Source organism: Gambusia affinis, linkage group LG12 (genome assembly GCF_019740435.1).
Source record: "Gambusia affinis linkage group LG12, SWU_Gaff_1.0, whole genome shotgun sequence".
Lineage (NCBI taxonomy): Eukaryota > Metazoa > Chordata > Actinopteri > Cyprinodontiformes > Poeciliidae > Gambusia > Gambusia affinis.
Genome location: NC_057879.1, coordinates 3503453 through 3529372, shown reverse-complemented (window position 1 = coordinate 3529372; position 25920 = coordinate 3503453). Strand labels below are relative to the sequence as shown.

At 41.3% G+C, this 25920-nt stretch overlaps 1 protein-coding gene across 1 annotated transcript in view; it reads left to right on the top strand.

Moving 5' to 3' along the window:
• Positions 1-25920, top strand: part of ephb3a (eph receptor B3a) — a 66492-nt gene that overhangs the window by 26852 nt on the left and 13720 nt on the right. The window contains exons 5-11 of the mRNA XM_044133939.1: positions 4751-5086; positions 9398-9522; positions 11598-11754; positions 11940-12048; positions 12358-12410; positions 16311-16433; positions 17117-17364. Of these exons, the coding sequence (XP_043989874.1) occupies positions 4751-5086; positions 9398-9522; positions 11598-11754; positions 11940-12048; positions 12358-12410; positions 16311-16433; positions 17117-17364 (1151 nt within the window). The remainder of the gene's footprint in view (positions 1-4750; positions 5087-9397; positions 9523-11597; positions 11755-11939; positions 12049-12357; positions 12411-16310; positions 16434-17116; positions 17365-25920) is intronic.

Here is a 25920-nt window from a genome sequence, read left to right as displayed (position 1 = left end):
AAGGCCATTATACATTCAGCTCCTACAGCAGCAGCATAATATCAGGAGAATCCAACGTTTTCCTGACCGTATTGTCAGGCTCTATTGCCGCCCTTCACTCTTCTGTCTCTCTTCTTTCCTTTCCTTCATCACTCGCTCCCAGCGAGCTTCAGAATCTCAGCCTCTGAAATTATTAAACAAGTGTTGGCATCGACGGCAGAGCAGATCCAGCAGACAGGCCAAACATATTATTGGCATGCAGAATTTGCATACATGCCACTTGAGATATAATTTCCTACCAAACGTTGCGTCCAAGCAGTCCTTTGGAATGGGGATTTTGTACAAGTGGATAATGAGACAATCACCGTTTCGCATATAGTGCAGATCCAGTTTCAGACCCATAAAATATAAGCATTTTTTTTTTATTTTTTTTTAAATGTGCATTTTGCCCAGTTAATTCTCCTGAAGTATTAACTTGAAATCCGTGTTGTGACTTGGTTGTTGGGTCGTGTTAGCCAGTAGAGTAACGGTGCAGATAAATCACAGTTTGGTAACTTCGCTGGTTTTGAGGTCACTGGTCTGCGTGAGCGTTGCAGAGCAGCAAAAAGAAGCAAAAGCCAAATTTATTCATTGCATTTAAAAAAAGGGAAAAAAAAGCAGAAACCTTATGAAAATAAATAAAAACCAAGAAAGATAAAGAGTAGGAGGGAGATGGGACGCTTGTGAGCAGAGCAAGGCCGGATATTTTTCTTTTTATAAGTTTAATCGAAACTGAGCCCCACAGGCCTCGTATCGAATGAAAACATCTGCTAAGCCCTAGATTCAATCTTATAAAATAAGTTTTTCTTCAGTGAATTTGGCCTCATCTACTAAGTTTACCGACCAGGATAACTAATTAAATCAGTTAAGACCTAGTGATGTATTTATTAGATATCGGCCGCTGGTGCAAAGCAGACAAATCATGATCCTTGTTGCTTTCCGTATTTCTACCAAATGCGTGCCACAGCTGCCTTCGCTTCCTTGGAAACCAAAATGTTTTTTTTTTTTTTTTAAAAACCCATCTGAACAAGAAGCTCCAGCAAAACATCATATCTGCCTTTGTCACATTGCTTTGGTGTAAAAATGTTCTACTTATTGTTAGTTTCTTACATTTTATTTTTCTCAAAAAGTGTTTTTTTGTTTTTTTTAAAGACCCCCACCCCACCACGCCGCCTCAACATTTTCTGAATAGCAGTGATCACCAGTTACTGTGTGTATTGTTGATTGTACGTATTAATGTCTGTTTTTGTCCTCTACAAGCTAGCACAAATAAATCCATTGACTTTGTTAAACAAAAACAGGAAATCTCACCAAGTGTTTTTGGTCTAGTTTCTACTGCACACTGGAAATAAGAGAAAACTAACTTGGTTAGTTTTAGCCAGTAGAAGAGTGTAATGGTGTCTTTTCATGAAGACGTAGCAGCTTGTTTTAGTCAATATATCCCTAATATTCATGAAAGGTGCTGCTTCCACTGGCAGATTATTTCACTTAGAATGAATTTTCCATTTCCACTGGTGAAATAATCTGCCAGTGGAACTAGCACTTTTCATATAAAGGAATTTTTAACTTAAAGCAATCTGCTACATTGTGCTGAAAGGCTGATTGTATGTTAGCTTTGTTTATTTCAGAATCAAACAATAATGTTGTGTGTTTGCAGTTCCTTCTGAAACAATCCACTTTGGCTCCTGTGGTTTTTTGTTTTTGTTTTTTTTTCCTGAAATTTGAATTATTTATGAGTAGACAGATGTGTTACTTCATCTCATGTTTTGTTTATGCCATTTTTGTATTTGTCACATTTTTGCTGGAAGAAAAGAACCAACCAAAAAAAAACATTTGAAAACAACACGTGATATGTAGAACTCTGACACAAGAAGATACAGTAAATTCTCCAAAATGAATATTTTACACACAAACGTCTGCATTTTCAGCAAACTATTTGCATTTTTCAAGCTAAATGTGGTTTGTTACAGGCAAGATGATGACGGCTCATAATTGCGTAGTACACATATGTAGTAAAAAACAAAGGAGAGCAGAGCAGCTGCTCACCTGATGGTTTGAGGTGAGGTAGTCTGGAGGCAGCTGTAAGTACATTGGTTAAAAACAATGTGACTCACATAAAAGGTGAGAAAATATTGTCATCATTATTAACAATAATGTTAGAGTGGACCCTTTCAAAACAGTCCATACTTTAAATTCAGTTTGGCGACACAATGCTAAATCCAAACTGACTCCTTACTTCTAACTTGCTTCTAAATCAGGGAGTGTGTGCATCCTTAAAAAGTCTTAAATGGATGCATTTTAAAATTAAGGCCATAAAATGTCGTAAATTCAATGGAAAAAATGGAAGTTGGCCTTAAATATGTTTATCTCAGGTCTATGATTTTGTGGTGGCAGGACTATTTCATCATGGATGCTATGCAGTGCTTTTCCGTCAGGCAAACTTTTGAGTCATGTGCGGAGGTCTTCATTCTTGAGGCAGTCGATGCGGCTGCTAAGTAGCTTCTAACAAACATTGCTAGCTATCTTAGCATGAGCTAGCTAGTTATTCTAAGCTAAGTAGCTTAGAATAGCTAGCTACTAGAATAGCTAACTATTCTAAGCTATCCTTAGCTTAGAATAGTTAGCTAGCTAGCAAGGTTAAATTAATTTGTCTAAAGTTAAAATGCATTAGCTATTTATCTTAATTTTAGACACATTAGCTAGCTAACTTAATTTGAGCTAACTGACTGGCTCAAAGTAATGTATCTAGTATTAAAATACGTTAGCTTTTGAAGTCAATTTTAGATGCATCAGTTTTTGCCTTTATCATGGAAGTGTGAAATTGTCTGGAAGACGTTCGTCTTCACCACTGGCCCACTTCTGCTGCCCACCTAGAACGATGCTACATTCAGTCTGTGCAAATAAGCCTGGCACTACCACTACATCAAACATGCCATTTTCATTTGTACCTTTCTGTGGCGATACAGGTCTTAAATGTCACTCTTAATGGTCTTAAAAAGGTCTTAAATTTGAGTTGTTGAAATCTGCAGAAAGCCTGTAAATGTCAGCATTTGAATGTGAAGGACTTGTTTAGCGGTAAGCAGGCGGCTGCGCTGCTGGCAGCGGCGCAGCCTGCTTGTTCCACCAGTCCCTCCCTGGCCGAGCTGATTTAGAGAGACATGAGCTGCTAAAGTCGAGCCCCAGGGGCCTTTCGCCACGTTAAATGACACACACACACGGCCCGCAACTGTCTCCCCCAGATCCTCGTCACAGGAACACTGTGGACTGTGACACTGACCAGAGCACGCTGACAGGCGGGCAGGGACACAGCCACCACCTTCCACTAGACACACACACACAAGCCTCTGCGCTCTGTCAGAGCCGGTGCCAGGGCCGCCTGCGTTTTGTGTTTTTGAAGCTGCGCATTGCACAAGAGAAGGCAGTGGATGGCAGCTTGGACTCAGCGTGTGTTTTAGACGGGTGTCCAATTAGAGGAGCTTCCACTCTGAACTCCGTCTGCCTAATTAGAAAGGATGGGGCGAGAGAAATGGCCGCTCAGGGCATGGCAGCTGAGGAGGTGGACTCTGTGGAGAGAGCCGTTCGCTCTCTGGCAGACTGGACTCTCTGCTGCCGGGAGCCGAGAGGCAGAGCACCTTAATAAGATGAAAAGCCTGTTTGCACAAGTGATCTTTGTTGCTTTCCTGGGCGCTTATCGCACTTTATCCTGATTTCAAGCACTCTCGCTGAAAACGCTGCGCTGCTTATAGAAACACGATGGCCCTGGGTCACACTGACTCACAAACAGGAACTCTCTGTCATGAGCAGATTAGCTATTTCAAACTGACGGCTGGGTCAGACAAGCTATGCTTGAGCATGACAGCTTATATGCATCGCATCAAAAAAACAAGAGAAAAAAGTTGAACGCTGCTTTGTTTTCAAGCCATTTTTCTTATTGTAGGAGCCTGTTTAAAGCAGAGATGCACCAATCCCATTTGAACTCAGGGTTTTAAGGATTTCAGGTATTTAACACCCTAAACTGCCTAAACTGCAGACAACAACAACAAAAACAACAAGGACTTCGTGTAGATGAACCTAAATAATCATACTACCGGTAGTAGTTTTTTTTTTGCAAATATAATGTAAAATAAATAATAAAGCCTGATGTCGTTCAGAGCAAAACGCATAGAATTAGACTGCATAGATCTGCCCTCATGGATCAGGTTCATTGTCACAGATACCTGCTCTAGAATTTTTTTCAATATTGGGACCGATACAGATATTAATATCGGATCGGTGCATCTCTGGTTTGAAACTACCTGTAAGCGTGTTTGCGTAGTCTCCTCTGTGTTGGCATCTGTTGTAGGAAGTCTGCTCTGGTCATCGTCTCTGACTGGTGGCTCACTGCAGCCTCTGGGGCCAAATAGTCTGGATTTATGCTAAATAAAGATGCTGAAGGAAGTGGAATATGATCCCTTTTACCCTTTTTAAGACATTTCCGTACATGCTATGTGTGTGTTCTCACTAAAGAATGTCAATATTACACTCCACCTCTCTTATACTCCATTTTCTGCTCACATCCTACCTATTGTTCCCTTTTTATAAAGCTGTTAAAACAGTTTCTTTAACCACCAGGGAGGATAATGTCAGTGCTGCACCGGGAGGATGACTAAACCCTCACTTATGTGTTTTAGCACAGCCTGCCCACCATCTCCAGTGCCCACACGCGTGTGTTTGTGTGTGTGTTTCTGTGCAGCCATCCCCTCGGCCCCTCGTAACGTCATATCCAGCGTGAACGAGACATCCCTGTCCCTGGAGTGGGACGAACCCAAGGACACGGGCGGGCGGGGGGACCTCGTCTACAACGTGGTGTGCAAGAAGTGCCTGCGCGACCTCAGCCCGTGCACGCGCTGCGACGACAACGTGGACATCGCTCCGCGCCGCCTGGGCATGAGGCAGAGGAAGGTGGTGGTGAGGAACCTGCAGGCCCACACCCGCTACAGCTTCGAGGTCCAGGCCGTCAACGGCGTGTCCGGGAAGACCCCGTCCTCGCCCAACTACTCCACGGTCAACATCACCACCAACCAGGCCGGTTAGTAATAACCCCCGTCGCTGGCCCGATTCACGGCGGAGCGCCGATCAATACCACTTAGCATCGCTGTACTACAGGCTGGTTAAAGGATCCTGCTTTCAGTCAATGTCAATGAGCTTCCTAATGAGTGTTGGGTATCAACAGAGGTTCTAACACGGAGAGTAAACAGTGTGGAGGAAAGCTCATTGGGAGTGACAGCTGGACAAATGCCGGGCTGCAGCTCGGCGTTTCTGGGACAGTTCTCAGGACGAGGCAGATAAATTCTGCTTTATATCCCCACTGTCAGCACTCGGCAGACTAAGCAGGTTTCTTATCATACGTCTTGACAAATGTCACCTTCCAACATCGCCACTTAAATATATGCAACCATCATCATCAACCAAACTGTTTAGGGGGCCTCTCCCAGACGGCAATTACTCTCCCAGTTAACCTGCACTTAATCGCCTCACTGCAGCATATATGAATCCAGCTCAGTGACTATCAACTGAGTCAGGCGTCACAAATCAATAGGCTGCAGAACAGTAGAGGTGAATCATCTACTTCCTCTCCTCAGCTGTTCAGGACTCAGATGGAGAAAGTTTGAACATTCATCATCTTTCCGTTTCGGTTCGCTCCAAGTGCTTCGGGTACCAGGCGTTCCCGCTGAACAATAAACACGATTTCAACAGCCAAGGTTCACTTAGAATGTATTTAGTCGTGACTCAAAGTTATACCTACATACAAGCCTGATTTAGGCCTAATAGTCCACATGTGGCCGGATATCTGGGAAAAAAAATACCTTTTTAAGTGTTTCGGCCCTCTGTTTATTATCACTGAAAACAATTGTTTGTAAAATAGTGAAAATTTGAGAGAACTCTGTATTTGTGTGCATGTGTACATGGGAGAACATTTTAATAACTTTATATTCTAATAGACTATTTAAAAGTAGTTCAACATATATACATATATATATACATATATATATGTATATATATATGTATATATATGTATATATATATATATATATATATATATATATATATATATATATATATATATATATATATACATATATATATATATATATATATATACATATATATATATATATATATATAACTTAAAGCTTTTTGCTTAAGCATATCTTCTCTTGTGGCTTTTGTTGTAGCTAATACAGAAGTTATGCTAGAATTGACGTTACGTTACAATGTAATTTATGTTAAAATGTAAATTATGCTAAAGCAGAACTTTCGCTGTAATGGCAGCAGGGCTGGACCCAAGCCTCCATGGGGCCCTAGGTGAAATTTGCTTTTGGGGCCCTCTAGTTCTGCTAAACAATGTGGACTGGCTGCAATCAGCAGTCCGATCATTAGATCATCCACACACCTGCTATAAACTTATTGCATCTCTGGCAGTGTTGTTTGCATCATGTATGTGTATATAATGTATCAGCCAGTTGATTTCTGGGCACCAATTTCTTTAATTTTGGGGGATCGTGATCTGTTGTTACTGACATGTGAAGCCCATCTTATTCCCCTGATCTTATCTTTGTCAGCAAAGGTTTAAAAATCAGCCTCTGTCTTCTTCTGCTCTGCAGTGAGAGGTTTAACTGACAGACAGACCCACCAGGTCAGGTCTGAACGTTTAGAGTTAACAATATTCACCCCACTGTTGCCAACTCAGCAACTTTCTTGCTATATTTAGCAACATTTCAGACAAAAAAAATTCATATCAACCAAAATCAAAATGTGCTGGTCAGATTTTTTACAGATCGGTAACCAGGGATCGGCCAGAAAACTGCAATCGGTGCAGCTCTACACACATATTCATGACATTCGTTGATTAAATAAATTTCTCTTAAGCGTCACTCTAATAGCCAAAAATGTAATCAATAGCCCAAGAGCAATTTTTTTTTTCTTTTTACCCATAAAGTAATGATTTCTACATACATTATCAAATATATGTTATTGTAAAAACAAATGACTTCATAGTGAAATTGTGTGCTTTTGATATTATAATGAAATAGAAATTATTACAAAAAAAAAAAATCAGCTCCACTGAGGGGGCCCCTTAGTGGCCCTGGGGCCCTAAGCTACTGTTTAGTTTGCTTATGCCTTAGGCCGGCCCTGAATGGCAGTTATATTAAAACGTAAATTATGCTAAAACTGAAGTTATGCTAAAGCAGAAGGTAAAATGTTAAATATTTTTGCTAATATGCAAGTTAGCTTGGCAAAAAAGGAAATGTCAAAATAAAAGCTGGCTTTTATTTTTGAAAACAGGACGTGCGGAAACGGCCAAGATGGCGGAGTGAGTAGACGCCGTCTTCCGAGGTTTGCACAAAAAGGTCATGAAACGCAGTAAAACTTTGACTATACTATCACCGACACTGTTAAAAGGTAACAGTTTATGCTAAAACGAAAGCTATGCTGTCGTGTTGACCCTTTTGGGCCACCGTAGATTCCAGACCATGGCACCACTTCTAAGTTATTGCCCACTGGGCGTAATGCAGATGTCTAAAACTATTCATTTTCTTAACTATCATTTCAGAGGGAACATCGTTGAGACATCCGAGAACAAATTAGTGTGTTGTTTAAGAATAATCACTCTGGGTTTTATCACAACCACGACTTTATTCCAAACGGTTTTTAATGTGGCTTCAAATGTCTTTGCTGCTGTGACCCAATAACAATGACCTATAATGTTTCCTCATAGGTGTGCACTCATTAACGGGGCAGCATTCCCTGGAGAACCCCCTTAAAGAGAGTGCTAAAATAATGAGATGACTGGAAGTGTTGAAAAACCCGGCAAGAGCAGGAGCGACTTGACATTATGGATTTATTGGATTGTCTCAAGAATTTTCTGCATTTTTGTTTTTCTTTATTTTTTGTTGTCGTTTACGTTTCTGTTCTTCTCCGTTGATTTTGCGCTCGGCTTCCACGACATCAACTTCCCGTTTCCTAATTGCAGCTATGAATTCTCCACTCATTATCCTCTGCTGCGTATGTTTCCTTCAGCAGATTTTCAGTTGTCAGATGCCCATCCATCTTCTGCTGGGTGTTCCTAAGTCGATTAGTATTCCTCCTGGATTCCCAGCTATAAGTTCTTGCGCTACACTCTCACTGCACCAAGTCAAGTTTCAATCCCGTTCCATTTTAATCAGATAGAAACATTTTCTCTGCAGGGATTGTATTAATGAAACATGAAACATGGACATTGTGCTACAATTATGACCCAAAATGTTTTAAATGCTTCAAACCTGATTCACCAGAACACAGTTGTGACATTTTATTATCCCAATATGATAGATGTTCAGTCCAGAACAAGTTTCACTGAATGCAACAGGAAGAGAAATGAGTTTCGGTCCATGAAACTAGTAAAGATGAAACCCCAACCCTCTTTCTCATTCATTATTCTCCCTCACAGCTTGACCTGTAGTATTTACTTCATTTGAGGAAATACCGCTTTATTATATTGTGCCCATCAGAATTTCTGATTTCTGGTTCACATAAAGCTTTTATCCTCTGATTCAAATGTATTTTTTATTTTAAATTTTTTTTTTACACATTTGTTAAAACTGTCGCCACGTTGTAACAGCAGAATGAGGCAGATGATCTGTGAAAACATTGACCTCCTCCTCTTTGAGCTACTATTGCCGCCTGCAGAAAAGGCGCCGCTCCTAGTCGAAAACAACCAACCAATCAGAGCAGAGAGGAGGGTCTTGGCGCTGCCAATCACACTTGTGTACCTGCTACTACTAGTTTTCCGGGAAAACTGCGACCACCGTCGGTCGCCATGCTAACGGGCCTGAGCTGTATCGTAGCAGAGAGCAAGAGGGGGTGCGAGCAGCGCCACACGAGAATGTGATTGACAGCGCTAAGACCCTCTTCTTGGCTCTGGTTGTGCGTAGTTAGCAATGGTAGAAAACAGAAGAGATTGACTTTTTTATTTTTATGTTTTTTCCACAGATTTTCTGTCCCATACTGTGACAAAACAGTGACAGCTTCAAGCAAATACGGAAAAAAATATGTTTTATAAACATTGCAGCTTTTCATATTATGAGAAACATAAGGACATCATTTAAAAAATTTTTTGGTAACTTTCATGCCTTTAGTGATTATTTATTATTACTTGTAGTAACACCATGTAAAAAAAAAAAAAAGAAGAAGAAGAAGAAGTCTGGAACCGTTTAGGGTTGATTAAGCTGAAAATCGTCAGATTTCAGTCCACAGCCATTTTCTCACTGCATCTGTGTTCACAACTTTGAAAGAAGCTCTCAGCAGCTTTTAAGTTGCATCACAGTGATATACTGTCTGTCTCGGTGACTCCCTGCAGCGCCTTCAGCCGTGCCAACAGTCCATCTGATGCGCTCCACTGCAGACACCCTCAGCCTGTCATGGCTGCCGCCCGAGAAGCCCAACGGGGTCATCCTCGACTACGAGATCAAATACCAGGAGAGGGTAAAAGCCCCGACATTACCACATTACCACGTGTCACATTAAATGTTTGAATAAAATGTACTACAACCTAATTGTTTCGAACACTAACTGAGCATCGGAACGTGTTGCTAGGGGCCTGGGGACGAGGGCGCACGTTTTAATTGCAGCAGAATCAAAGTCAGCAGCTGGTAATGTGTGCCTGCTGCATCATTAGCATTAATCAATTCCCTAAGAACAGCCTGCAGGCATAATGCAGCCAATTTGTAACCTTTGATGGTCAAACCTTGGGCTTAGCGACTCCGTTGCTGCACTGAGACAAGCTAACGGTCAACTTTAGCCACGTTAGCAGCTCCTGTTCGATGATTTGCTCGGCCTTAAGGCCACAGAGCTACCGCTAACCCGGCAACAGAGAACATCACTGATAATACGACATCGATTTGACATAATCTCTTCATCTTTTAAACCTCTATTTCAGGAGCTGTGATGTAAATAGTAAAATGGCTCTTATCGTGTTCACAGGGTAATTTGCATTAGATTAGCTTCACCGGAGGATTTCACACAGCAGAGTGGCAGGTCCAGGCAGAGCGGCATTTTGAAATTAATTATGCTTCACATTTTTAAAAGACAAAACGAATGCGAGTATGAATAATTCACTTATGATGTCGGGAGGGAAGGGGGTCGGTGGTAATTGAATTTTCTCATCAGAAACTATTAATGAAAAACAGAGGTTATTGGGTTTCTGCTTTAAATACAAAAAACATACAATTTAATCAGAAATCGCTTTTCTTTTATTGTGGTCAATAACATGAGCAGAAATGTACATTTGTGATGAATTTATGATGAAACCATATAATATCTGATCAGTGATCATTTTGCACTTACAAAGTGGGTTATGCTTCATCCAATAGACTATATATATATATATATATATATATATATATATATATGTGTGTGTGTGTGTGTGTGTGTGTGTGTGTATACATATGTTATGAGATGAAATAATGTGAGATATTAGGTTCATGTGAACAAGATAAGATCACATTTTATCAATGTTTTCAAGGGAACCAAATAGAAAATCCCCTTTTATAAGCGAATAGAGGAAAGTAGGAGTGGGCGTTTATCGTATTGTTTATTTATTGTGAAAAACTTTTCATCATCCATTTTCTGTTCACTCTTGTCCCTGTGGGGTCAGGAGGGTTGCTGGTTCCTCTCCAGCTAACGTTCCGGGCGAGAGGCGGGTTCACCCTGGACAGGTCGCCAGTCTGTCGCAGGGCAACACAAAAACATACAACCATTCACACACTCACTCACACCCAGGGAGAATTTAGAGAAACCAATTAACCTGACAGTCATGTTTTTGGACTGTGGGAGGAAGCCGGAGAACCCGGAGAGAACCCACCATGCACAGAGAAAGACCCCTGGGCTGGGAATCAAACCCAGAACCTTTTTGCTGCAAGGCAACAGTGCTACCAACTGCGCCACTGTGCAGCCCAACTTTTTATCATGTGAAAAATTTTGATTTATCTTGGTCCCGAATTAATGATAAACCCAAAAAACAAAAACAATATCAGAAATGTTATTTTTACATTGTGGGACACTTCATGAGGGTGTCAATAAATAACAGCAGATTAGAAAATATGATAGAATGTGATTACTGTGTGCAGTTCAGTGACATAAACCTAACTTTTTGTGGCGCTACGATGACCGTACAGTTACCCAAAAAAGAACCAATAAATGATTTTTGTTTTAATTAGACATGTGCTGAGCCATTTTCTTCTGATACAAATACGATCCAATAAAGAAAATTAATTTATCTGCTGCCAATGGTAGTCATTAGCATTTATGACAGACTCTGTAAGACTCTGTAAGCTTCTGCGTAGCGGAAAGCGAGGGGAGTTTGAGGCAGAGTGGCATGAGCATGGCCATGATTGACTGCACCAAGCCCCGCCTCCTGGCTGTGATTGGTTGCGTCCAGGTAGCTCTGGGGGAAGGTAGAGGAGCTCAAGTTTTCTTCATACCATACAGTCACGACACAGTGACAGTTTCGACAAAAATGTAAAAAAAGCGTTTGACGTTCCTTTGTTGTTTTCCGTCAGGGCCAGGCGATGGCTCACACCGTCACGTCCCAGCACAGCTCGGCCAAGGTGGAGGGCCTGCGGGCGGCCACGCCCTACGTGGTGCAGGTCAGGGCCCGCACCGTGGCCGGGTACGGTCGCTACAGCAACCCCATGGACTTCAGCACCAACCTGCACAGTACGAACGCTTTCCTTCCTCCCTGTGCTGTCTGTCCTTGATGGTCTGCTGCCATAGCTTTTCCTAATGACGGTTCAGGCTTAATAGCTTTTATGACCGACTTAATTGGTATCCATTACACATCCAGCTCAAGCTGCTCTTTAATCCGTCTGCTGGTATTTATTCGTGTGCGTTTTACAATCCAGGTGACCCCCAGAAGTCGGTGCAGGACCAGCTGCCGCTCATCATCGGCTCGGCCTCGGCCGGTCTGGTGGTCGTCGTTGCCTTGGTGGTTATCGCTGTTGTCTGCCTTAAGTAAGCGTTTGATTTTTCTTTTTTTTTTTCCTTTTTCCATCCCCGACAACGCGAACTACATGTTTCGCCGTGTTAATTAGACTTTGAACAAAGAGGCTCATTAAATTTTCAGATGAATTCAAAGGGTGTGCGCTTCCATGCAACTCTTGCCTCTTAAGCTCCAAGGAAAAGAAAGCAGCGGCGCTCTTCCTCGGCCTGGCTCTCCCGGCTGATATCGGAGCGGCTTATTAGCTCGATTTCGCCGTACCCGGGAAAGAGCCGCGGCTGATTGTGTGAATGTGACTCTGCTCATGTGCTTGTTGTTTACAGGAAGCAGCGCAGCGGGTCGGAGCTGGAGTACACCGAGAAACTGCAGCAGTACAGTGAGTTTCTGTGTCCTGCTCCTCTCTGCTCCTGCAGTCATGCCAGTACAGTTAACCAACTGATTTGGTCAATTATCCAATCACCTGTTTGAGTCAAAGAAGACATGTTCCCGTTAGCTCGGAGGAAGTCAGACCTCGCAGATGACGCAGAGAGTTAGATGCATGTGCTGCCGCAGGGTTATTGATCATTGGGAGAATAAGAAATAAGCCAAAGAGTGAAATAATGGTTTTTATTGATCTGCATTATTTCTGAGGAGATTTTAGCATGCACACAGCCTCTGCATTTTCATTGTTGCCGTTTTTTGGTTTTGTTTTTTTTTTCCTTTTTTTGCCTTTATTGTTTGTCTGATTTTTCCTCAACTGTGACACATTGAACAAACTACCCCCTATTTGAGTTTTTATCAACTAAACACTATGATTTGTCCAGATTAATGTTCACAACCAAAACAAAAGATTCAAAATATGAGAATGACCAATACACTGCTAATTGTGATTTGAAAATTATGGAGTGCCGACTGTAAAGTTGTACAGTCGATAATGAACAGCAATAATTTGGCTTATTTAGCTGTCATAAGTGAAAAAAAATGGGGGTACAGAGTTATATTTTCACAATTTTATTCAAGCATTTTTTTTAATGTCACAGTTTTAAATATTTGATCCACAAGCTAAAGAGTTATTTAGCTTGTGGATCAAACTAAATAACTCTTTTGCTAACTGTTTTGTTCTTAGCTAGCTAAGATCAAAACAGTTAGCCTGCACACTAAATATTTATGAAGCTAAATATTAATAGAGTTAATATTTACACATTTAGCATGCTAACTGTATATTTAGTTTGACGTTGGGATGGTAACTGTATACTCAGTTTGAAGCTAGCATGCTAACTGAATATTTAGTTTGACGTTCGCATGCTAACTGAATATTTAGTTTGAAGCTAGCATGCTAACTGTATATTTAGTTTGACGTTGGCATGCTAACTGAATATTTAGTTTGAAGCTAGCATGCTAACTGAATATTTAGTTTGATGTTGGCATGCTAACTGAATATTTAGTTTGAAGCTAGCATGCTAACTGAATATTTAGTTTGATGTTGGCATGCTAACTGAATATTTAGTTTAATGTTGGCATGCTAACTGAATATTTAGTTTGAAGCTAGCATCCTAACTGAATATTTAGTTTGATGTTGGCATGCTAACTGTATATTTAGTTTGACGTTGGCATGCTAACTGAATATTTAGTTTGAAGCTAGCCTGCAAACTGTATATTTAGTTTGAAGTTAGCATGCTAACTGTATACTTAGTTTTAAGCTAGCATGCTAACTGAATAGTTAGTTTGACGTTCGCATGCTAACTGAATATTTAGTTTGAAGCTAGCATGCTAACTGAATATTTAGTTTGATGTTGGCATGCTAACTGAATATTTAGTTTGATGTTGGCATGCTAACTGAATATTTAGTTTGATATTGGCATGCTAACTGAATATTTAGTTTGAAGCTAGCATGCTAACTGAATATTTAGTTTGAAGCTAGCATGCTAACTGAATATTTAGTTTGAAGCTAGCATGCTAACTGAATATTTAGTTTGAAACTGACAATTATAAATGAATGACATGGCAAATTAGTGACTTTGAAAAATGAAACCCCCTTCATTTGCTGTTAATTTTTGACTGTGCAGTTTTACATTGAAACCCATAAAAATGACCTATTTCTACTAGGTAGCTCTGGTGGTGCATTCAGTGACCACATTGAGAAGTTGTCACTAGTGATCTTGGCCTCTTAATGTGAGGCAGGTTTATTTAAATAGCACCATTCATACCCAAGGCAGCCCAAAGCAACAATGCATGCAGCAGCCCACTGTTGGTCCAGGAGGCGTGAACACTGCACGTCAGTGACTAGATGCAATCTGAGTTTCCTTAGGTAGAAACTTTTAACCATTTAGATTAATGAACTAATCTTGATAACATTGAAGTATTTGAAATACACGCAACTGACTTGGCATCTGTATCAGTGGATTGGATGGAATTTATTCCCAAATTTTCTAGATGACATTGTTGTGAATTTGTGCTACATAAACTGAATTGAATGACGGTTTTTAAAACCATGAAGCAATTCTGAAAAAGTCTGTGACCAATGTGTCAATACTTATATTTTTAGATTTTTCAGCACATATTCTGTGATGTAAACCACTGAAATATTTCATGAGCTTTAAAGGTTTTGAAACTCATGTATGTCAGAAAAGGGATTTTCTTTGAACTTGCACAGTTCATACAGAGAGGCTGGAAATCAACTTGTAGGTGAAATCCAGACTGATGGTGACCCTTTCTTGACTTGGAGGGTTTGGAGTTGATCAGTTTGCTGGCCTCAGCTTCTCTCGGATCTGGATAATTTCTTGGTCCTTACCGCAACATTTTAACAATCTGATCTTTTGTTTTCACTTATGCTTCTTAACACGGTGCTCTCCCACATGCTGGCAAATCAACAGATCACCGTGTTCAAGTTGTTCCTGGATTGTAGGAAGACGACGTTCTTGGAGGATGTTTTCGTCCCACTTGTTGTTTGTGGCTTTGTTCTTAGGCTGACGTAAAACCACATGATGAGAAGCAACCGCACACATGGACCGTATCAAGATGCTTCACTGTTATCACAACACGGGGCTAAAGGAAACGCTCATCTTTTCTGCTTTGAGCATTTGATTTTGTCAATGTTCCAACAGTCGCAAGGATCAATCAGGGAAATAAATTTTGACTGCTCGTCCTTGTACTACTTGTTCCCTTGTTGTCAAAGGCCGCTGTTCAAAAATTGTTGCTTTGCCCACTGCTGTCTGGAAACTGCTGGTATTTTCATGTGTTCATTGGGGAAAAGTGCCACATATAGACAGTACCGCCAAAGAAGCACCTTGACGCCACTGTAGTTGTTATGCCAGGCCACCAGATGGCACTGTGATTTTGGCATGTCGTCAAAACACATATGTGCTCTCGAACATTGGCTTCCACCTCACTTAGAAAAACAGTAACTAGTCTCTGACAAAACAAGTGCTCACGTGACACAGATTTCTTATTGGAAGTTGTGCTAAACAGAACAGATTAAATGGCACATTCAGCAAAATGCTGTCCGCCATTATTATTTATCTGTCCATGCAACAAATCCTGCAGCAGCACAGGCATATGTGCCTTCACACCTTTGTAGAACTTCCATATCTTAGGGTGTTCCCCAAAAAGACCTGGTTTCAGAAAGTGTCAAATGCTGCATTTCCATTACGAATATGTGCAAAAGTTTATATACCATTAAGGTAAAAAAAAAAAAAACCTTAGGAGTATACAATTGTGCAATTGCTGTGCTGCCATAAAAAAAAAAAAAAACTTATGTCAAGTCATTAAAAAATGTGCGGGACCATTATCCAACTATTTCCCATCTTTGAGGCAATTTTAGTGTAATGTTTTAACACAGGCACTGTTCCTTGGGGAGGTAACTCAAGAACAAAAGTGACTCTATTGAACATGTGATTTCACCTGGATTCTCCACCTATGCTGATAATATGATGGTACCGAAATCCTATTGGCTGATAGTTTTATTGCTGGACAAAAATTCAAAAAAAATGTTTGTTTTTTTTCACTTTTAAACTTTTAAGCCAAAAAAAAAAAAGTTTTATCTTTCACTTGTCAATAAGAAACCTTGTAGGGTTTCAGAAAAAGTAGCAGACTATAAAAAGGAGAAGCTGGTATAAAAATTCACAAAGTACATTAGACTACTCACTCCAAAATGCTAACATGGAAGTCGACTTTATTTATTTATTTAACTTGAAATCTGACCACAGTTGTGTTTTCAGCGATCACTCTCAACGTTCCGCCTCCAATTATCCGGTTCACATGCAAGGCCCTGATCTTTCCTTCTTGTTTTTCCTCCTAGTTTCTCCAGGGGTCAAGGTGTACATTGACCCCTTCACGTACGAGGACCCCAACGATGCGGTTCACGAGTTTGCCAAGGAGATAGACATCTCTTGTGTGAAAATCGAAGAAGTAATTGGTGCAGGTAAGCGCAGCAGCTGCTTTTGTTCGGGAGGAGAGAGAGAGAGAGAGACGGCTTTAGTTTGTTATTCCTCAGAGCCTCGGGGTGCGCCCTGCTAGAGTCCTCTCTGGGAGAAAAAGGGATAGCATTCACAGTGCCCTTGAAAGCTGGGTAGTACTGACATGACTGTTGCTTTTCCCCCTTCTAGATCGTTTTCTTTTCTTTTTTTATTTCTCTCCAGCAGCATGTTTTGTCCTGATGAGTCTGGTCCTGCTCGCCCGACTTTCATGCATCCCTATGTCTTCTTTCTTTCTCTCTCTTACTTCCCTGTAAACATATTTGCTCCTAGGCACCAGATGCCAAACCCTCAAGTACTTTGCCCATCCTCTGTCTCCCTGCAACACACCCAGGTTGCACCCTCGACCGATACCAGTCACCCCCCTCCCTCCCCAACGTCTTTGATCCTTGAATCCCCCCTCCACAACCCTAGGATTTCCTCTTCGTTTTTTCTAAACGTGTCCCACAGTTGAAGCCGACCCTCAACTCTTTCAAAGTCAGCTCCTTCACACCCAAATCCGACCAGTAACTCTCCCTCTCCCTGCATTTCCCCCCCAATGCCCTTTTTCCCCGACACCTTCCCTCTGCTCACTCAACCCCTTCCCCACATCACCCTCCCTCCCTCCCGCCACCTTGTTCTCTTGCTGCAGGGGAATTTGGCGAAGTGTGCCGCGGCCGCCTCAAGCAGGCCGGCCGCCGGGAGATGGTGGTGGCGATCAAGACTCTCAAGGCGGGCTACACCGAGCGCCAGAGGCGGGACTTCCTCGCCGAGGCCTCCATCATGGGTCAGTTCGACCACCCCAACGTAATTCGGCTGGAGGGTGTCCTGACACGGAGCTGCCCCGTCCTCATCATCACTGAATTTATGGAAAACGGCGCGCTGGATTCCTTCCTGAGGGTGAGCATGCTGGGAGTTGCCAATTGCGGCACCTCTGACGGGGAAGATTACTTTCTGCTCGCATCAAAGCCGAGAGGAACACACACGCAGACAGTCAGCCACAGCACCTTTGGGTTATTGGAATGTTTTACTGCGTGTAAAACAGCCTGAGGCGCTCGCTTGCTGAGTGATAGACATTAAACGTGTAATAGAAAGCTTGAAGACAGGCATTGTGTCTTTGCTTGACGCGGCTGAGTGATGCTGACAGCCTCTTCGCGGCACAAGCTCCTGCTGGATAACTTGTCACACGCAGACTTTTGGATAAGTTTGCTTTGGTGAGTTAGAGTCCCCGTACAACCACTGAATACATTACGGATCAGAGTTCTCTGTACACACTATGCAAAATGTTGAACAAAGGCAGGATGAGAAATGAGATGTCACAAGGTACATTTCCTGCTGCGTGGGGGCTATTACATGTCATTTACATTCAGTAACGCTCGTTTTCCTGCATGGCTGAACTTTGAACATGTCTACTCCGTGAAACTGGGGGGAAAATGAGGCTGCTTCATGCTAGTTTTGTCTCGTGTTGCTTGGAGTGATAACTGCTTTGGCTATCAGTGGCTTGGGCCAGGGGTGTTCTGGAGAATCAGGAGCCTTGGCATTTACCAGCTTGTTTTGATTTCTTTCCATTTCACTGGGTTCCATTCCATTTGCTCACAAATAAAAGCATGTTTCCACCATAGAAACTTTGTCCAGGGATTTTATGTCCGCTGCCTAATTGAGTAAATCATTTTGAAATCCTTTAATCACATGAATATTTTAGGGTTTTAAACCTTTTATGGTGTGAAGTGGAAATAAGGACATTTGTATTCCCTCTGAATCAATAACAGATCCAGGAGGCCAGCCAAGACGCCTGTTCATACATATTGGACACATACAGGAAGTGTAATGTAGGCAGGTTACCTCCATCTAGTGGTCATTTATTTAATTACTCATGCTCTCCGTATATATTCTATGCATATGCTTTATTGAAATTAGCAATCTGTTCTTAACTCTGAACCTGCCTGGAGGTAAAAACACATATGAAAAAAGATATGTCAAATTCAGGAAGTAAGGGTGGAAAAAACAAACAAGGCAGTGCCTGCGCTGTGGTGCCACTGCACACATCCCTCAGGCTTTGTTTATTACATATCCGTGAATGTTACAAACATCATCTGACTTTTGGGTGATTACGTTCTCGTTTCTCAGTGTAAATGCTGTGAAGTGATTCACACTTCAAGGCCAAACTGCAGTATTTTCAATCCCAACGAGAGCCGTCTCTCCTCTCCTTTAAGACCAACCAGGAATACTGCGTCAGCAAAATCTCTTTTTCATTTTCTACAGTTCCAGCTTTCTCCATACTTCGTAGGGACTAAGTTATAAAGTCAATCAATCAAGTTTATTTGCATGGCATATTTCAGCAGTAAAGCACTTTAAAGTGCTTCACATCATAAAATTGCAAAAATAAAGACATAAAAACATCAAACAGGCACCAATTGAGAACCCAGTAGCAAATATTACATTTTGTCAAGTACCATCATCAAAATCATCAAATATGTTGGTCCATGTTCCAGTGATTATGGGTTGAAAGCAACTAACTCAACTCAGTGCTTCAACAGACCTGTGAAGACACTGTTGCAGTAATCAATGCGACTAAAGATAAATGATCAGATCAGTTCTCTAATTTTGGAAATGTTCTTCAGGCGATAGAAGGCCGACTTTGTAACTGTCTTTATGTGGCTCTTAAACCGTCGTCTGTCTGACAGAATTGCTAGTCACAGCTCTGTTGCTGAAAATCAAAGCTCTTATTTTTGCGCACAAATTGCTTAGCGAGAACTTGGTTGACGTTGCTGCGTTGGGAGGATTATTTTTTATTATTTCACAGGGGAAAAAAACAAGAATTTGAGATGAATGTCTTGACTGATTTTTTTGTGTTGACACTGCACAATAGGTGCATAACAAGTTCTTGCAATATTGAAATCTAATAATATTTATCATCAAAGTAAATTGTATCTTTTGAAGCTTTAAATTTGACACCCTGACTGTATTTAAAGTAAAAAGGGACGCAGCTCTTGAGATGCACACAGTCACAGAGTCGACTGATAAAAAGCTTGCTGAGGGGCGTGATGACATTATTAAGTTGTCTTTGTGTCAACATTCTGGGTACACAGTGAAAAGAGACTGTGACAGAGAATATGAGTGTTTTCTTAGCAATGTAACCGCTAATGATGCTAAAGCTATCATAGAAGGCTTATTAACCGTTTTTGAGGAATTTAGACGACATTTGACAATCATTATTTTGATGGATTAGTGCATTATTTATTATTTTGTGATAAGCTCATAAATGTTAAGATTTTTGTTAGCATAGCCAGACATTTACGATCAAAAAGTTCTTTAGAATTGTTCTATTTTTAAAACTGTTTTTATTTATGTAAAATATTCCATAAATGCATGCATCTTTTTATGTAATTGCATAATTCCCCCTGTGGCGGGTTCTCCGGGAGTATGGGGTACCGGGCTCCTTGATATGGCCTGTCAGGTCCCTTGTAGGACTGAGTCTGGTCCGCATTGCCGGCAGTAAGTCAGGCTCGTTTCCGGTGAGAGTTGAACTCTGCCAGGGCTGCCCTTTGTCACCGATTCTGTTCATGACTTTCATGGACAGAATTTCTAGGCGCAGCCAGGGTGTTGAGGGGATCCGTTTTGGTGGCCTTAGGATTGCATCTCTGCTTTTTGCGGATGATGTGGTCCTTTTGGCTTCATCGGGACGTGACCTGCAGCTCTCGCTGGAGCGGTTCTCAGCCGAGTGTGAAGCGGCTGGGATGGCGATCAGTGCCTCCAAATCCGAGGCCATGGTCTTGAGCCGGAAAAGGGTAGAGTGCCTTCTCCGGGTGTCCTGCCCCAAGTGGAGGAGTTCAAGTATCTCGGGATCTTGTTCACGAATGGGGGAAGAAGGGAGCGGGAGATCGACAGGCGGATTGGTGCAGCGTCTGCCGTCAAGTGGGCGCTGTACCGGTCCGTCATGGTGAAGAGAGAGCAGAGCCAAAAAGCAAAGCTCTCGATTTACCGGTCGATCTACAATCCCACCCTCATCTATGGTCATGAGCTTTGGGTCATGACCGAAAGAACGAGATCGCGGATACAAGCGGCCGAAATTGGTTTTCTCCATCGGGTGGCTGGGCTCTCCCTTAGAGATAGGGTGAGAAGCTCAGTCATCCTGGAGGGACTCAGAGTAGAGCCGCTGCTCCTTCACGTTGAGAGGGGCCAGTTGAGGTGGCTCCCCCGCGACCCGACCCCGGATAAGCGGAAGAAGATGGATGGATGGATGGATGGATAGATAGAACCAATTACTGGTTTTTGTAACCATCTTTATTGTAAAAAAAAACAACAAAAAAAAACCAAGCAAACTTTTAAATCGTCATGGGGTTGGAGGCTCATTTCATGCAGTAGGAATAGTGCAGTTTAATGGTTGGAGTTGGTGGGTGAAGCAACCTGATTGATCTCTTCCCTACATCCTCTGGTTTCCCTCTGTGCGCTGAGGTTCAGCTTCTCTAAGTAACTACCAAACCATCCTACCCAGCAGTACTGTAACAATGTATTAAACTGTATCCTGCTGACTGCGTTGGGGCCACTGTTTGTGGCCCCAAACACAACTTCCTGAGATAATTAGGCTACTTTGTAAGTTTTATTTGGACTGTCAATGCCCCCGTCGTTGGACTGAAATAGGTTTTAGGCTGAATGAGAAAGTAAAACTCGCCTCCATCTCTCCGAGCTGCTGCTCTGTTGCATGTCCTCGGTTTGAAATTGTGCCATTGGTCTTTTTTCCGTAAGACGAAAAAGAACTGTGCCCAAGCACAGCACGCTCTGTGGAAATTAGTGTGACATGACTGTTCCTGTCAGTAATAACTGGAGCTACATCCACTGAACAACATAAATGCCAGTTAAACATTTTTTCATTGTTCCTTGAATTTTAGCACACGGGATTTTTTTTTTCCATTACAGTATAATTAACACAAAACAGTTTTATCTGATTTCAATAATCTACTTCCGGTTAGCTGTAGTTGAAACTTGCATAGTCGAATTTTTCCATTTGCTGGTTATTTTATTTTATTTTTTACACTTAAAATTAAAATAAGAAAATTATATGAAATAAGGCGTGACAGTGACTCGGTGGGTGGAGAAGTTGTAGGTTTGATTTCAGCCTCATCCTGTCACATGCTGATGTTCCCATAAGCAAGGCATTTAACCTCTAGCTGCGCACCGACCTGAAGATCAGCATGTATGTGTCCATTGGATGAATGTGGCTTAAAGCCCTTTGATTGGTCAATATGAGTAGAAAAGGCCTACATAAATTCAGTCCATTTACCAAATATATTTTTATTGCTCAATAAGTAATGATGATGAATTAAGAATATTCTAACATACTGTGTATGGCCAAAATATTTATTTTATTACCATTTGCATCCAAGCAAACCTTGAAGTACTGAAGGAAAAAGGAATTAATTTGTGTAAAGAAGCCAGAGATAAAAAAAAAAAAAGGTTTAAGTAACAGATGTTCATCCTAAGCAACAGGCATCATGAGACCAACAGGAATCCAGAACAAATCAAATGTAGAGTTAGAGAGAAAAACTCTAGTGATAGTGGATCTATTGGACAGAGGATGTCAAGTTTTCACGACATTATGGTATTTAAAGAAATCTAAAATAACTTTTGACGTGATCCAGTTCACCCCTGCTGTTGCTGCTAAATTAACTTTGCATATTGATTCTTATGGTTCCAATTTGGATTTAAGTTCATCGGATTACACTTACAGATCCGGTGAGGTGCAGAGGTGAGCAACCTGTGGCTCTTACATGCTTATGAAGACAATAGGAAAGTTAGGTTGTGGCTGCATGATGTCTACAAAGAGGTGAAACGCTTTCAAAAGTAATTTAGTTTTATTTATTTTACCATTATATTTTAACCCAGCTTTGTTTTTGTTGGTTTTTTTAGCTTATTCAGCTTATTCAACAAAAAAAACTAAATTTCCATGTAAAAGTTAGATTATTCTTGTTGTTAAATGTGAAAGTACAAATAACCAACACACACCAGAAATTCAACTATTAAAACACCGTTTCCATTGACCATACGGTTTGAATTACAAAGTTAAATGTGCTTAAAGGAATTTGGGGGGAAAAAAACACTTCATGTTTTTCAATTAAAAAATGTGCTCGGGTGAGGTGGTTTTTCTTCTGTATTGAAATAAATGTATTTCACAAAACGCCAATGGAAATACTTCTTTCACATCACGAGTCATGTGAACGACACCCAGATGTTGCTTCAGGCGGAAATGATGAAGAAAACGACAAAAAGTGGTAGGAGGAAGATGGAGCAGTATGTTTTGTAATGACCTCAGGTGAACAAACGTATTCATCATTTTTAAAATCGCATTTCTTATTAGAAATGGCACAATTGTAAAATTCTGGTTGTGTTTTTTTCGACAAGAGGAATATTGACAAAGTTTTGAGCGCATTTGTAATAATAAACTATTGTTACTCTAAAGACACAGTTCATAATTTTCAAAGTGTGTTTCTGTTAAAAGCAGTTCATATTCTACCTGCAGCCGATAACACCTGTTGTCATTAGTTGGTCCCACAGGCTGAAGCCAACAGCTTGCCGTAGAGGACAGGTGTCAGACTCCAGGCCTCCATGCCTGACCTCCTGCAGCTTTTAGATGCACCTCTCTGTCAACACACCCGAATCACATAATTACCTTAAGCAGGACTCCATAGAACTGCAGTGCAAGAGGAGATTATTTGGTTCTTTGATTTAGGTGTGTTGGGAATTGGGACGCATCAAAAAGTTGCGGGACAGCAGCCCTCGAGGACTGGAGTTTGAAGTCTCTTAAAACAACTCCAGTCTCATAAATGTGATGTTTATGTAAGGTCTGTATTGGCCTTAGATGCAGTATTAGGTCTCCTCCAGACACATACTGCCATTCATTATAGCAAAATTAAATGTGTCCTTCAATGGCTTTAAAAACTCTATACATCTCAAATGTGACAAAAGCAATTTTACTTTGTAATTTAACTTCCTGAAATTGAGCCAGTCTCTTTAAAACCTCTTACTCTTTCTAAAACTCCACCTTCAGGAAGTCCTCACAACATAACTCCTCTATTAACATTTTAACAACATCTTTAGCAGCGTTTCACTGCGACGTAGCTCCTACAATGAGCTCAGTAACACCAGGTGTTTGCTAATTGCTGCTAGCTAGTCTGAAGGAGCTGAGTGGGGGAGTCCTAGGGGAGGAAAGGTCCTTGAAGCGGAAGCTCAAAAGCTTGAAACCTAAAACTGAGGAGGAACTGCGTCTGGAAGGCGGAGCTAGGTCCACCCAGGCGTTTTGCACAGCTGAATGGTTGCCAGGGGAGATTAAAAGATTTCACAGAAATGTATGAAGGAATCAAAGCAACATTCAAGGTATGATGTTGATGAAGGAAAAACGTAAAATGATATGAAGCTCAAAAATGGCCAGTGGGGAGAGAGTTTCAACGTTTGGGCGCCTAAACAAGACTGTCCAATGATTGTCTTAGATTTTGAAGCAATACAATCCCCACTACCAGGGGCTACAGGGTCAAAGGTCAAAGAGAGCTTCGAAATGCTAAAAATTCATAAAAGTTTCATAGGGGAAAAAGTTTGTATTTGCTGATGATGCCATTTTGTATGACCAGACAATATTTATTTGTCTGATCATACAATGTGATAATAGACTTCAAAGCAGAAGAGGGGAGCTGTGATCATGACGTAATACACATATAAAAATGTATGATAAAGCAGCTGATAAAACAGATTTGTTTTGACCCTGACATACACCCCGGATGTGACGGCAAAACGTCATGTTTCTATCAAAAATGATTCCAGCGTATTCATTTCCTTTGACGACTTGAACATGTTCATTCAAGACTGGTTGTGGTTCTGGACGGTGCAGAGTAGACCAAAACCAGGAGACCCAAGTTGATACAACAACAGGTTTTTGATGTATTTTGGTGCTGAGCCCTTCAGTGATTTATAAACTAGCAGAAGTATTTTAAAGTCTTTTCTCTGAGCTACAGTGGAAGGACAAATAAACATGCTTACAAGAGATTCTGTCCTATAAGAAGGACTTTAAACCACAGGAACAGCATGTTGGGAGGAGTTCAGGTGTTGTAAATCTGGACCCGTTTCAAACCATACCTCCAATCCACAGAAGGTTCATGGATAAAGTGATGGATTAGTGCAGATGCTTTGTATGACAGCAGATTAGGGTGATCTGCTGTGATGCTAGCAAAAGAGAATAGCTAAGGGAAGAAGAAAAGCTAACCTGAAACTGTTGGACGATGTAAATATCTTATTCAAATGGGTCTCATTCTGCTCATTACCACGTCTTTATTTGAAAACCTGTTCTTAGTAATTACACTCAGTAGTTGTAGCTCCATGTTTAAACACTTTTTTTTTTTTGCATCACAAGTCATTTCATCAACCAAACGGATGTTACTACTGTTGAAAACGAAGAAGACGGCAGGAAGTGGTAGACGAACGATGGCCATGACTTATATGAACAAACATTCACACGGTTTTAACTGCATTTCTTATTTAATGGAAGCAGTGAAATTGTGAAGTTGTTAATTTTTCTACAGTAGCGGAATATTGACAGTTTTCCTCACATTCATAATGGAAACGCAGCTTCAGTCAGCTATCACATAGATAACAGAGAAAAACCTCCCGCCTGCTCCCTGCTCTCCTCTCTCCTGCCAGTGTCACTCAGCTGGTGACTCAGGGGAACTTGGAGTTCTACTCTAATGAGGAAACTACTGCGTTAACAACCACACACACACATACATACACACGCACACACACACGCTTATTTACTGTCCGATTCAGTCACTCACGGGAAATTCTCAACTCTGGCTTCCCAGAAGACCTACTTTCTGAGCTTTCAGGACATGTGCAAATGCAGAACTTTCACAGACGCCCTGAAATAACACACATGCGCACACAGGACCTTCTGAAGGCCTGCAGTGAATCATGGCTGTTTATACATCCATCCATCCCGGCCCGTTCGCCTGTCGAACTCCACCAGAGTGTGCAGACTACAAAGCGAGCGTGTTTACCGTTTCTGCCACGTCACATCTGTGCCTGTGTTCCTGCTTTTCTCACAGCCGAGTCAAAGAAGGCAACGATTATGCGCCATAGTATTCTCTCCAGTTTCTCTTCCCAGTTTTATTAGATATTCAGGTCATGAGAGAAGAAACTTCTCCCCGGTTTTTTTTTTTTTTTAATTGTCTATCGACGTTCCATCGACTCTCTCCGGCTCTCGCATCGTCAGGGGGTCACGAGTCTTCACAGGTCGGACCGATCATTTATTATAATCTCCACTTTGTGACATGCTTCACTAATGTGGAGAATTGTGAAATGAACCCTGAAAGCCCCACAATCTTAAGATTTGTTTCATGCTTCTTTAGTGGTAAAAAGGGGGGAAGGGGCAAATAAAGAAATAAAGAAGCTGCGAATCAAGGACTTTTTGGT